The 13,606-nt window shown below is 36.7% G+C and overlaps 1 protein-coding gene across 1 annotated transcript in view; it reads right to left on the bottom strand.

Moving 5' to 3' along the window:
• Positions 1-2,333: 2,333 nt before the first annotated feature.
• mAChR-B (muscarinic acetylcholine receptor) overlaps positions 2,334-13,606 on the bottom strand; it is a 124,252-nt gene continuing 112,979 nt past the window's right edge. The window contains exons 3-5 of the mRNA XM_033465142.2: positions 11,622-11,824; positions 10,064-10,258; positions 2,334-8,981 (exon numbers count right to left, since the gene is read on the bottom strand). Coding sequence (XP_033321033.2) covers positions 6,841-8,981; positions 10,064-10,258; positions 11,622-11,824 — 2,539 coding nt within the window. The 3' untranslated portion in view covers positions 2,334-6,840. The remainder of the gene's footprint in view (positions 8,982-10,063; positions 10,259-11,621; positions 11,825-13,606) is intronic.

Consider the following 13,606-nt stretch of genomic DNA (forward strand, 5'->3'; position numbering starts at 1 on the left):
ACATTTATAGGGAAAGTAGTTACAATTTGAAATAGTAAAAGAATTGAAAAAAATAGACCATTATTATCCTCTACTAAAATTATTGAAAAAAGAAAGATCTTTCTATTTGATTTCGATTTGTTGCAGTTGATTGCAGACAGTTTTCTTTTTTGCATACAGATCTTCAATGCGGACGTTAAAACTCTTAATTTTTATTGATCAAGAAATTTCTTTCGTTCACGATTAATCAAGAATTTATTGATTATATTACTTGGTCAAATTGTTAAACAAAAATCCGTTACTTGCAATTAATTTAGAAAATTAGTATTTTGGGTAAAGAAATTGTTTAATTAGTATCTACTTAGTAAATGAAACTATACGAACTGAACAATTTGACACTAATTTGAGAAACAATTCAATCATAAGCACTATGGAAATTTTTTCAAAAAGATGTTTTGCAAAAATTCTTCGAATGATTCTTTGTATTATTAGCTTCTATCGTTTGCATTATCTTTTTATAGTTATTAGACCATCCTTTTACATTTTGTAGAAGGATAAAAGCACCTAGCATTTTATTAATATTTTTGTATAATTCCAATATTTATTTAATGCTGCAATTCGTTTTCAATTAATACTCTTATAAATCTTTCCGTCGAATACTTTCTGTCAATGGTAATGCATGTTCATTCGTAAGAACAGAACTCTAATTAAAGAAGTGCATTCTACAATCGAAAGTAACGAAGATTGCACGCCCGCACAATTTTCGAAGTGATTAACGAATATCTAAAAAACTTCGGCTTATAATAATAAATTTAAAGTAATGTTAGAACTTATAATTGCTAGGAGCTAAGTATTACTTTGTACCCCTAAGATTCATGAATTATTTGATTCACGTTGATTTGATAATTTTCTGTAAGCTTGTCGTGTTTGTATTCTTTATGGTTTGCATTGGCCATTTATTATGCTACATAGATATGCGAGTACATACGAATGTGTATTTTTTAATTGTTATAACTTTATAAGATGTGAATGTGAATCGAAATTGTGTGTGTGTGTGTGTGTGTGTGTGTGTGTGTGTGTGTGTTTGTGTGTGTATGCGTGTGCGATGAGGCAAGGTATTTGATATGTGAGAAAAGAAATATTTTGTCTGACATTAGACTCAATTATTATGTATTCTAAAATACATTTGAAATTTCAGTTTTGCAGCTTCCAAAAATCGATATGTCTTCATTGAAATTGAAATACATTTTATAATTGATATGTATGTCTTGAAATATATTCAAAAATAAGTAAGTATAAATAATATTTAAATAATAAGTATAAAGGAGCGAAAAAAGGCTGTGAAAAATGTATTAGTTCGCGAAATATTATCAAAAAGATGTCATTATTGAAGGTACACAAGCGACTCATTACTACGTAAACGTAAAACTAAGTAATAAGGGCAGTATTAAAGGCATAATTTAAACGCAGTTATGAAAACAACATAAAAACGTTATCACAAATATTTACAATGTAATTAAGAAACGTTTGAGCATCTTCTTCAATAAAGATATTTTCTTGAAATATCTCAAGAACTAATAATTTTTTTGTCATGACAATCTAATAATTTTTTATGTAGAGTAAACAGAGAAATCGATCGGTGTAATAAAAAATATGCATTTCCATAATCATGCAATTGTTAATTGCACATGCATTAATGCACTTAAAAAAATCTAAGAGCCTACAGACGTAGTGCTCTTCGAGCCATTTATCTTTGCTTTTTGGTATTTTTTCATAGTTGCATTAATAACGGAGTTACGACTTGGAACAATTGGGTGGATCACCTTGTATATGTATATTTTATGTATGTATATATACATTGTTTAAAGAATATTTTATAGGCATTTTTATATGAATTTGAAAAGACATTTCAAAATCTGTCACGTATGTATATTAAAATTATGTAAAATGAAATATGTCCATTAAATTAGTTAAAATATGTACTCCAATTAAAATCTATATTTTAAAACACATGAAAGTCAAAAATTTACGTATATTAAAATTTTGAAATAATACATAAAATATTTTCAAATTTATTTTAATGAATGTAAAATAAAATATATTAAGCAAATTCGGTAGTACTGCTGTGTATTAAACTGTATTTATTTTTAAAATTGGACAGTATTGTCCGGATTTTTAAAAATATATTTTACAGTTATGTACAATTGTCTACTATCCAAATTCATTAAAGTATATTTTAAAATTGATATGTATATTTTGAAATACAATTCGAAATTAACATATAACTTTTCTAACTTAAAATATATTTCGTACCTCATTATATCTCGAAAAATTAATTTCCACATGGAGCAAGATATTTGAAAATATTATATTGTAAAATGTATTTCAAAATCGTGTAACCTAAAATGTGTTATTCTAATTTGTACAATAAATATACGTACACACGTTTCAAAACATATTATGAAGTCCAAAGAATTTTATTTGAAACGATTCACGTGCGAGTACTATGAACAGTATGGCGGGAGCTAATGCTAGTGTCAATTATTATACATCGTGCAGTACAGATTTATACACGGTAGAAGAAGAGCGATCGTTATCACTGATAATAATACTTAAGATTCACGGCGGCCTTATAGTAAAGTTAACGAAACCAGTAGGATGACTATCGCCATTGGCAGTGAAGTTTGAAAAATATACATTGACTTTGGACATAACCATGAATTTTCTTTTCACTTGAATAATGAATTTCAGAACCGGAACCCATCTGACTGTGTTCACATTGCATTAAAAAAGCGAACTGAAATTCGACTTTGTTCAACCCCTAAATGCACAATGTTGCCATTTGACAATGCAACTATTTATAATGCAGCAAGGGATTTTAGTAAAACTGTGTGGAAAAGTGATACAAAATTTTTAGTATCAATTTTTAACCTAATTTTTTAATTTTAGAAATTAACTTTGTAAACACATTTCTTAACAATCAATCTTGTTTGCAGAATCTTAATTTTATAAAAATCAATTTTATTTTCACAATCTCAATTTTAATAAATTTATTTCATTTTTGAAAATTAAATATTATTGTTAGACAATTTATTTTTGAAATTAACATTTAAAAAAATTATGCATTTAAGGGCCTAATGAATCTTTGAAATAATTGCTACAAAATTACATTTCCTAATTAATATTCGAAATGTGTTCGGCTTAATTTCCGCTAGTTTTAATAGAAGGAAAATTAAACAATTCGCCGAATGCAGCATAATTTGCAAAAATAATTTCTAAATGCATCACTATGTTCCCATCCCTCGATATAAATTTAAAAAATTTAATGAAAAATGTCACGAAATATTGTAGAACAAAATGTAATGTCATTCTTTCTTTTCTATAGACAAAATTGCACGTATTGAAAATCGATATATATGATAAATATGACGGCTTAAAAAAGATTGGGAAAGCTTTTTTTATTGATCAGCGATTGTATCGGAAGCTCGATTAGCAGTATTAAGGCTTACTGTCATTAAATTCGGCGTCGCGACGCCATTGCGCGAGCGGTGTCAGTGTCTTTAAAAATATATGTTTAAAAAGCATGCTCAGTCGAAATGGGATTATTTAAACATTATAAAATTCTTTAAATTGTACGAAAATACTGTGACGAACCTGTGATGCTGTGACAATAGCGATTTTCCTTCCAAGAAAATTTTATACTTATTCGAAAAACAAATGTTTATTTATTTTTAATCGTTTTTCATTTTTGTTTTCATTCGACATTTCCAATTATATCGTTGCATTGTTTGAATTTTGATAATCGATGCGATTTTGTTGCAAAAAATTCGTATTTGAAAATCGTTTTTTCGTCTAGTACTAACAGTATTTTTAGAAAATTATTTAAAGAAGAAAATCGCAGAAATTTGTTTGCGTTATTTAAACATAAACATATTCGGTGCATAGAATAATTCTATACAAGATTCTATAGAATACAATGACATAGATTTATATAATATTGCAAACATCAAAACAAGTCTAAACAATTATTTAAGCAAATTAGAAACTGTTAGGCATTCAATTAAATTTCAATTTTGTATGTTATAAATTTTTTACTAAATCCATCCAAATATAATTGGTGCATATTTTTGTAACACTACAAACATTTTAATATGTTTAAACAATTTTCAAACAAGACGAAAAATTTCCCAAGTCAAAAGATCGAAACTTTTTCAAGTTGATTGGAAATTTTTTCCAAAATTAAATTTTACAAGAAACAAGAATAATTAATTTTTATTCTCATTATATAAAAAATAATCCTCAATTGTAAAATTTAACAACTTCGTGGATTTAAATTTATTTCCCGAAAAGTACAAGTTCTTAAAAAATGCATCCTGCGGTAATTGCAACGTATTTTACATAAAAATCTCCAATTTGTAAATGCGCTGCCATTGTCACTGCATATCACAGAAGTTATGAATAACTAAAAAATGATTATGCGTCTCTTTCATGTATTGTTGTAATTGACTTGTGCAGGTTGCAACGTTCACTATTTCAGCAGCCCTTTTTTCGAATATAATCGCCCAAAAGGTAGGTCTTTTTGGGGAGTTGTCACAGAAAATCTAAGCAACATAACACTGAAAATCTTTTTCGAATTTGTTCGAGCAATATTCCATGCCATACACAAATTTTCGTTACATACTATAGTTAATACCATTCAATATGGCACTGACTCACTTCAGAATACCATGACATTCCATAAAATTGCCAAAAATTAAAAGCATAGCAGATTTTTAATTAATTTGAAGGTATATCATACTATTGCAATAAAAATCTAATAAACAATTTTGCAGAAAACTATATTAAAAAAATGAGTTATTGAAAACCGATTTGCTCCCATGAACAAACTCATAAATCTTAACAAATCTTCTCGTTTCATTTTGGACAGATTTTCGGAAAGTTATGGCATTTGTACTGTATTGTTAGAAACAGTATAAATTATAGCATGCAATAAACATTCGTGTCCAGTGATGATTTATGCCCGAGCAAATTGTAAAGTGTTTTCAAAAGTCACTTATCTTCCTTGGTGGATTCGATGGACCAGATTTAGCCGAAATTACGGTACACCCTATATGTGGGGTTCAAGACCTGCCTCGAGACACCGTAAAAGAGTCAACGGAGAATCTCTAACTCCAACAATCCCCGTGCTTGCGGATGTTTGCGATGACGAAAAGGCAGTAACGAAACGAAGTTGCAATCCTGGATGAGAATCTTCATCTCCGCTGTTTATTATTGACACAGCATCAAACGAAACGCTGGAGAGACACGGAGGACCGAATACCGTGTGTGCGCAGCATAATTCATTGAATACAATGCCACAAAATCCAGACCGGTCCTGCGATCTTTCTTCTTCGAAACCTGGAGTTCAACCAATTTGCACAGCGCATTCAAAAAGCCGCCGCTCCGAATTTTTTCCGGATACACTGGCGTCGCGATTCCCGTTTCACCGATTCGTCCAGTTAGCATGGAACCCTCCCCCACCGTCTGCAATAAATTTATCGATTTCCGTCAAGTCGTTTGCTCGCGTAACATCCTCGAACAAAAAGTCAGGCATTTCTACGATCATTTTGAGGTTCTTGTTTTTTCGCAACCAGGATTCTGAACTTGAAAGTCGAAATTAAATTGCAGAATATGTGTCTGGATATGTTGGACACGTGCCAGATATTTCCCGGAATTTTCGCATCCAATTAAACGGGAAAATAGGCCAAAAATTGATGTTTCGATTTCGACCCATTCAGTCGACAATTTTTCAATCATTGTACAGAATCGGCATGAAATCGACCGCCCCCCCATGAAAGCTCACCGAACTCATCCCCTAAATCTATTCGCCTGTCCGGCGCGGTGCGTGCTTCCCCGCATCGGTAGAGGAACTTCCGAAAATCGGTCAAATCTGATTACGCTGAAAGGCAAATACCTTTACTTCGCATAGAAACAATGTTTGCGAAAGGGATTTTTAACGAAACGAAAGCTAAGTCAAACCCAACTCAGACCTAACCTAGATGTCGGTAAGGCAGAGAGTGACGTGTCAGTAATAACATATTCTTCTCGACAATTTCGATTTTGACTAGAGCAACCGAAAACTTTTCTAGCGAATGTTGTATTTATGCGAGTTAAAAAGCTCTATGTAAAATGTGAATTATACTGAAAGTAAACTTGAATCTAACCTACACCTAACCTAGTTGTCGATAACCAAAAAACTTTCTCGCAAATATAGTTCGTATCTAAAACAAGGTTCTATGCAGAATTTGGACGAAATTTGAGCACAACAGTTTTTCGAGTCGCCGAAAATCCTTCTCGCAAACACGGTTTTCACCTAAAACAGAGTTCTACGGAAAATCAGAGAAATGGTAAAGCAATTTCTGTAAAATTGTGCGCTTTAATTTTCGAGCCGCCAAAAGTCCCTTTCGCAGACGCTCTTTTCATCTAAAGCAGGGCTCTGCGCGACATTTGAGAGAAACTCGCGCGTGAAAATGGTAAAGTAATTTATGCAAAATTTTGTACGGCGACTTTCGAGTCGCAAGAAATCCATCTGGCAAACGTTGTTTCTATGCGAAACGAAGCTATGTGCTTAGTTTCAGCGCGATCGAGTTCGGCGGGTTTACGGAAGTCCGTACGCGTTAAACAAACACCCATACATATACAGTATATACACCGTTGAATGCGACCTAAAACTCTATGAACGCGTCCTAGCCTCTATATACAGAAAGCGCACAATACTGTGTATCGCGTCGTTATGCTACTTTTATTGTCCAGTTTCAGCATCGACATGGCACGATGCGTAAATTTCAAAATTATCTACGGAAGGCCTTCCGGTCGTCCCCTTTACGTCATATGCAGATCCCCTTTCAGTATCCTGGTGAATGTCTTCTTGAACTGCTGGTTAGCCAGCGCGTAACAAAAGGGGTTCATGGGGCTGTTGGCGTAGCAGAGGAAATAGGAGAACATGAAGAGGTGTCCGTTGGTGCAGGGCGGATCGGAGCAGAAGCCCTCCACCAGGGCGATGATGTGATACGGCGTCCAACAGACGACGAAAGCCCCCAAGATGAAGGAGATGGTTCTGAACGCCTTTCCAGCTCTGTTCTCGGTCCGAGACTTCTGTCTACCCATGGTGGGGTCCCTCCTCTGAGTCTTGCTCTTGAGCCTCTTCCCGAAAGTCTTGACGAAGTCCCTCCTGGACCCTCCGTCCCTGCTTTCCCTCTTCTTCTGCTTCTTCGAGTCCTCGTTCCCGGTGGTTCCAGAGATCGTGGGCACCATGCTGCCGCTAGAAGACGAGTTTTGAGCATTGCCGGCCTTGCTGGCCTCGGAAAGCTGGCTCATCACCATGCTGAACGTTTCGGGGGCGCTGACGACCGTGGTGACAGGCTGCTGCTTAGTGTCCTCTACCTTCACGCTGACCTCCGTCTGCACTTTGCTGACCGGCGAGGTCTGCGACGCCACGTTCGTCTTCTGCGTTATGAACACCCTGGGAGGATGGGTCTGGCTGGAAGCGTTGGACATGGGCGGCTGGCTGTGCTTGCTCTGCGTGTTGATAGATTGCGCCTGCGTCGCCCTGATCAGCGCTGTTTGCAGCAGCGTGGTGCTAGGCGCTGCTGTCGTGTTGCCGAGGATCGGCGAAGACGGTGCCGTGGAGAGCGGGTGCGCCAGGCTGCAAGAGAAGGAGGACGGCGGGCTTTCGCAGGAGGGGCTGGGCAGGATCACCGAGCTTTCGTCCATGAACCTCAAGTCGGCGCTGTCGAGACCCGTCAAGATGTCGTAGGTTCTCTGAGTCACCACTAGGGACTTAGGTCTGTCGATCGACGAGGAAGTTAGGGGGCTGTCCGAGACTGGAGGGCTGCTCTGGAACTGCATAGGCGGGGGGATGATGTTCTGCTGGCTGCCGCTGATGGACCTGGTAGGCTGCGTGGGTGGCGAGGTCTCCGCGGAGGGTATAGCTTGCTTGCTACCCGCTTCCCCATTGGAATTCAGCGACTGCTCTGGCGTCAGGGTGTGGCTGCTCGACCTGTCCGGGTTTTCAGTGTCCAGGAGGCTGGTCTCCTGGATCCTGGGCAGTGCTTGCGCCCTCTGCGTGTCGCAGGTGGGACTAGTAGGTAGGGTCTTCGCTGGGACGATGCCGTTCAGGCAGCTGTTGGCGACGAAGACCTGCAACGCTCCCGACTGCGCCACCAGGTCCGCTACCGACGACCGCTTCCTGAGGTGGGTCTGGTGCTGAGACGGGCCGCATGTGCTCTCCTCGTCGGAGTCGACCATGGGGCTGCTGGAGGGCTCGGACCTCTCGGTCTCAGCGGCCAAAGTGCTCGCTTGCTTGCCCGCAGAGTCACCGAGACCCGTAGATGTCTTCGAGGACGTCTTCTGCCCGGACCCGTCGCCGTCGCCGCCGTCTTCCGCCGAGGTAGCCATCTTCTGCTTGTCCTGGCTCAGCAGGGTGCTCTGCGTCTTCGACATCCCTATGCTGGCCGCCATTCCGGACATGGCGCCCGCGCTCTGCGCCACCACGAACTGCATCTGTCTCTGCTTGATTTCGCTCTTCTTCTGCATGTCGTACGCGGTCTTGAAGATGCAGCCGTAGAGGATGAAGAGCACCACCAGCGTGGTCCAGTAGTAGCCTATGATCAGAGCGGTGTTGAACACTGGCTCCTTCAAAAACTGGACCGCGCACTGGCCGGGGCTCAGGTCCCTGCGACCCGTGAAATGCTCCCAGCCGAAGATACTGATGAAGAACAGCAGCGCCGGGATGATCCAGGTGATCGACACCATCCAGATCACTCGGTTCTTGGTCCGCCAACTCCGGTAGCGAGCCGCGATTCTTACCGAGCAGAACCGATCGATCGTGATCAGGAGGACCGTGTACTGGGAGACCAGGCAGACCGTGTAGTCCACGGACAGCCACAGGTCGCACAGCAGCGAACCCAGGTTCCAGTAGCCCATTAAGACGTATACCGTGTAGAACGGCATCGAGACTGTACCTGTGCAACACGAGACTCGTGGGTTATTTTGTTTTTCATGGAAGGTTTTTATTGAGGCGATAACATGGAGATATTGGTGATATCGTTGATATATGTATGAAATTATTGTAAGCTCTTGAAAGGGCTGATGAGAATGTTTACCAGAGGAATGTCTAAATAAACTTCTTTATTAAATCGCATATCATCGTCGCAATAGTACGAAATTTAAATAAATTCAATTTTGTCACGTTTGTAAAACAGTGTACAAAGTGTTCCAAAATTGTTGCAGGCCCTTGAAAAGAGCTTCCTTAGGTGATTTGAAGTAATTTTTTCCTTTGCGAAAATGTTCTCCCTTGCTTCGTTAATGAGTTATTAACGAAAAACACGGACCAATCGGAGTGCGAGTACATCTGACGCGTTCCAGCGCAACCAATGCGGCGCGCTGCGACATTGCGCTTGGTTTTGCCCTGGGCAGGGCGCCGGCTGTACTCGATCTCTGATTGGTCCGTGTTGATTCGTTAATAACTTCTTAACGAAGCTGCGAAGAACATTTTCGCTAAGGAAAAAGTTTTCCCGAATCATCCCAGGAATCACCCTTTTCAATGGTTTACCATATTTTTGGAACATTCTGTACAGTGATTCTCAAAATTATTTGGCACAATTTGAAACCGAGAATTCGCAGATTTATCAGATTATTTTGCAGACTCCTTGCGTAAACAAACAGTCATTGTGAAATTAATTATCAAATATCATTGAACAAATTGTACGAGCTTTAAAAGAGCAGACTTACTGTATTTGAAATTACAGAAAATCATTGAAAGGGAATCAATAAATAATCGAAAATTATAAAACCTTAATGATCGATAAAATTGATTAAAAAACAATTATACACAAACATGTATTCATTTAAACAATGCCACTCTCAGGGCACTGAATTATCTTTGAAATTCATTGTCTAGATTATTTCTAAAAACAATTCACTGAATAATACTTTTTAATTTTGTTTCCCTGTTATTGCGTTATGGAAAAGTTTTTCTATGGAGAAAGTTATGAAGCTAAGTTACATAGCTATCGCAAATCGATAAATTTGTGAAAAAGCTCACCAATAAGCACATCGGTGGCTGCTAATGATGCGATGAAGTAGTTGCTGGGTTGCCTGATAGTCCTATCTACGATAAACGCCAGAAGAACGAGAATGTTACCGCCGACAGTTAACAGTATACATAATGCGAGGCAGACAGCAATCAGTATCGTTTGCCAGAGTTCGAAGGGTGGTTCAGCAGGTATGAAACTTTCCGCTGTTGAATACACAGATATCTTGTCAGTAAATTGTCACGAAAACGTTGCCTCGTTTCTAACATTTTCGCGAGCTTTTAATTCCACGGGTCGATGAGAATATCGATTTTTGTTGAACGTTAACATCTTACAGATGCGCGTTACGTGAAATTTCATCGAACCAAAAGTATCTCGCTAAATACAGTAGCGGACATATATTTAAGATCACTTGGAAAACGGTATAACTTTTTTTTAAACTGAACTAAATAACTTGAATTTTTTTAGATGATAGAGGGGCCAATTTACTAGACAATGACTGTAATACTTTTTTCAATATTTTACGATTACTTGGAATGACAAAAAAAATTAAGAAAACTCATGGTTTTCAACTTTCTTTTCTGAGCCTGTAACAAAAATTTTAAAAATGCATTTCGTAGTTCTTGGTTAGTTACATGCATGCTGAAAATTTCATCGATATTGGTTGACCTTGATAGGAGCTATAAGAAATTGAAGAACGCAAAAATCGCATTTTTGTTCCGAATTTGAACGCTTTTGACCAATAAGTGTGAGAAATCTGCAGTTTTTAAAATCTTTTGACGCTTGTAACTTGATTTTGCATTAACCAATATCGATGAAATTTTCAGCATGCATATAACTAACCAAGATCTACAAAATGCATTTTTTACATTGTCGTTACAGGCTCAGATAAAAGAATTGAAAACCATGAGTATTTTAATTTTTTTGTCATTCCAAGTATTCGCAAAATTTAAAAAAATGTATTAGAGTCAATGTCTAGTAGACCGCTTCCTCTATCATCTAAAGAAAATTCAAGTTATTTAGTTCAGTTTCTAAAAAAGTTATACCGTTTCCCAAGTGATCTTAAACATATGTCCGCTACTGTAAATAATTATACAATTTCACGAATCAAAGTGGCTTTGTAATTATTAACAGAAGAAATATGTTAACACATTGAGTGAACAATTCCTTTGCATTTACCATGAAAATAGATATAAAATTCTTTATATAATAATATGTCTGGAAAAACGAATTATTTTGATACAACAAATTTTATGATTTCTACTCATTAGTATTACTTTAATGATATTTATTAATACAAATTAATTTCTCGTAAGATCCAAAATTTGAAATGCTTGAAACTATAAAATATAATTTTTACCAAATTATGTTTAGATTTATGAATTCACTTTTTGTTAATATTTTGATGTAATTTTTGCGACTGGTTTCATCATAAAAATTGAATAGCAAATGCAGTCGTAGAAATGTAATTTAATTTTTGTTGAAATGGAGGTGTACGTTTCTCGCAGCCATGGTATATAGCTTTTGGTATTCGACGATGCTATTCAAGGGGGAATTCAACAGAATTACCGGTCGATAAAGCTGTTGTGGTGCCAGCTATCGAGCAACAGTTGGTATTATTTGTCGGGAACAGGTCTGACAGAACTTCCACGTATTCACCGCTGCTCCAGCGCGGATCATCCGGGTCAGGCCATGTTCCATTAAACTGGGTGCATTCCGTTAAAACCTGGTTGGACATGCGACAAAGACGTTCCCGTTGTCTCTCCCGTTTCCTGGAAACATAACAGATCACCTCATTTTTCATTTGCACTCTTACACACCCGCAAATCCTAGATATGAATTTTTCGTTATTCAATTCTCACGACCGTTCAACCCTACAATTTTCGGTAGTAAAATATCTTTCCTCGTTTATTTATGTGTTTTTTTATGATATCTTTGGTCGGTGCATTCAAGATGAATCGTTGTAATTGCTATTTGGGTGATTCGAGATTCTTCGTTAATAATATTAAAAGTCAAAATTCGACAATTTCTTTTACCATTTAACTCCAATATGTTTGGTGGCAAAATATTTTCGCTCGATTTAATAAACGTTGAAAATATTCCTGCATTTCTTTATCATCATATTTTCACTTGATGCGTTTAAGAAGAATTATTGTTTGTCTGATTCGAGGGTCTTCGTTGGCAACATTGAATGTTAAAAATTCGAAAATTCTTTTTACAGTTCGACAATTTTTGGTGGCGAAATATGTTCTTGTCTGATTCAATAAATATGGAAAAATATTTTTATATCTTTTGCATTGCTCTCGTCTGACTCGTTGCGTTTGTAAAGGATTTTTGAATTGCCAATGTTTGGACAATTTTTCGTTCACCAGATTAACTATACAGAAGAGTGTTCTAAACATCGTGGCGCAACCGGTTAGCCAGCAATTCTACCTGTAAAAATAAGATAACACCATCGTTATGACCGACTATGCCACGACTTTTAGGACAATTCAAAAATGTTTTTAAAAACATACTCTCTCGACTTTTGGTGAAAGAAACGTGTCGCAAATAATCTCGTTTCTTTTTTTTATAATTCTTAACACAGTTAAAAAATACATTAAAATTGTCTAAGTTCATTAGCAAACAATTTTGTGTTTCCATTGTTTCGTAGAAATCGTAATTGATAAACTTTCGCATATTTAAAATAAATGAGAAAGACAACAAGCTGTTAAAATTATGTAAACGACAAATAATATTTTTCGTTTCATTTTTGGCACGCACGACGAAACAGCGTCGACAATTTAAATTCGCCGATCTAAAAATTGGACAAACAAGAAAGAAGAAAATGGATGATCTATTCGAGTGGATAAAAGGTTGAATTAATAAAATGAATTGTTCGAGAAAATATGGAGCCGCGATACGTAACGAAGCGTGTCGCACGTGATGCACGGCAGCGTACCTTTAAATTCATTAAGAAGAAACGTGATACATACATGTGCTGCACGAGTGCCATGAATAATACACTTTTCATGCTGCTGGACGTCGGTGACTCGCGTGCCTTATCGATTTCCTATCAGTCGCTATAGAATATTGTTCAGATTCTTTTGTAATCCATGTAAAAAGGAGAAGAAACAGAAAAACAGACCATAAAATGCGAAAAAAAGGTCACGTCGGGACGATATTAAAACCTCCCTTTAACCCGTTCGCGAAAACTCGACCGTTTCCCGTTTCTAGATTTTACAAAACGCCTCCTATGATTACTGTTCGTGAAATAAAAAGCGAGACTCTTTATCGATTAATGCCAACATGAAGAGAATAAAAGCTGGATTTGTCGATATTCTACTCTCGACGGCAATATAAGTTATAAAAAAAGTTATACAACCCTAGCTTGAACAATAATATGTATAATTACTGTGTATAATATACTACTATATATTATTAGATATTATTAATATAATAATACATTATAAATTATATTCAATATTATTAACATAACGATTTATGCAGTAGTAATTAATTCAACGATTTTTTAATCATGTCTCTGCGTTTGTAATGAAAATATATTTATATTT

Source organism: Megalopta genalis, chromosome 5, assembly GCF_051020955.1.
Source record: "Megalopta genalis isolate 19385.01 chromosome 5, iyMegGena1_principal, whole genome shotgun sequence".
NCBI lineage: Eukaryota > Metazoa > Arthropoda > Insecta > Hymenoptera > Halictidae > Megalopta > Megalopta genalis.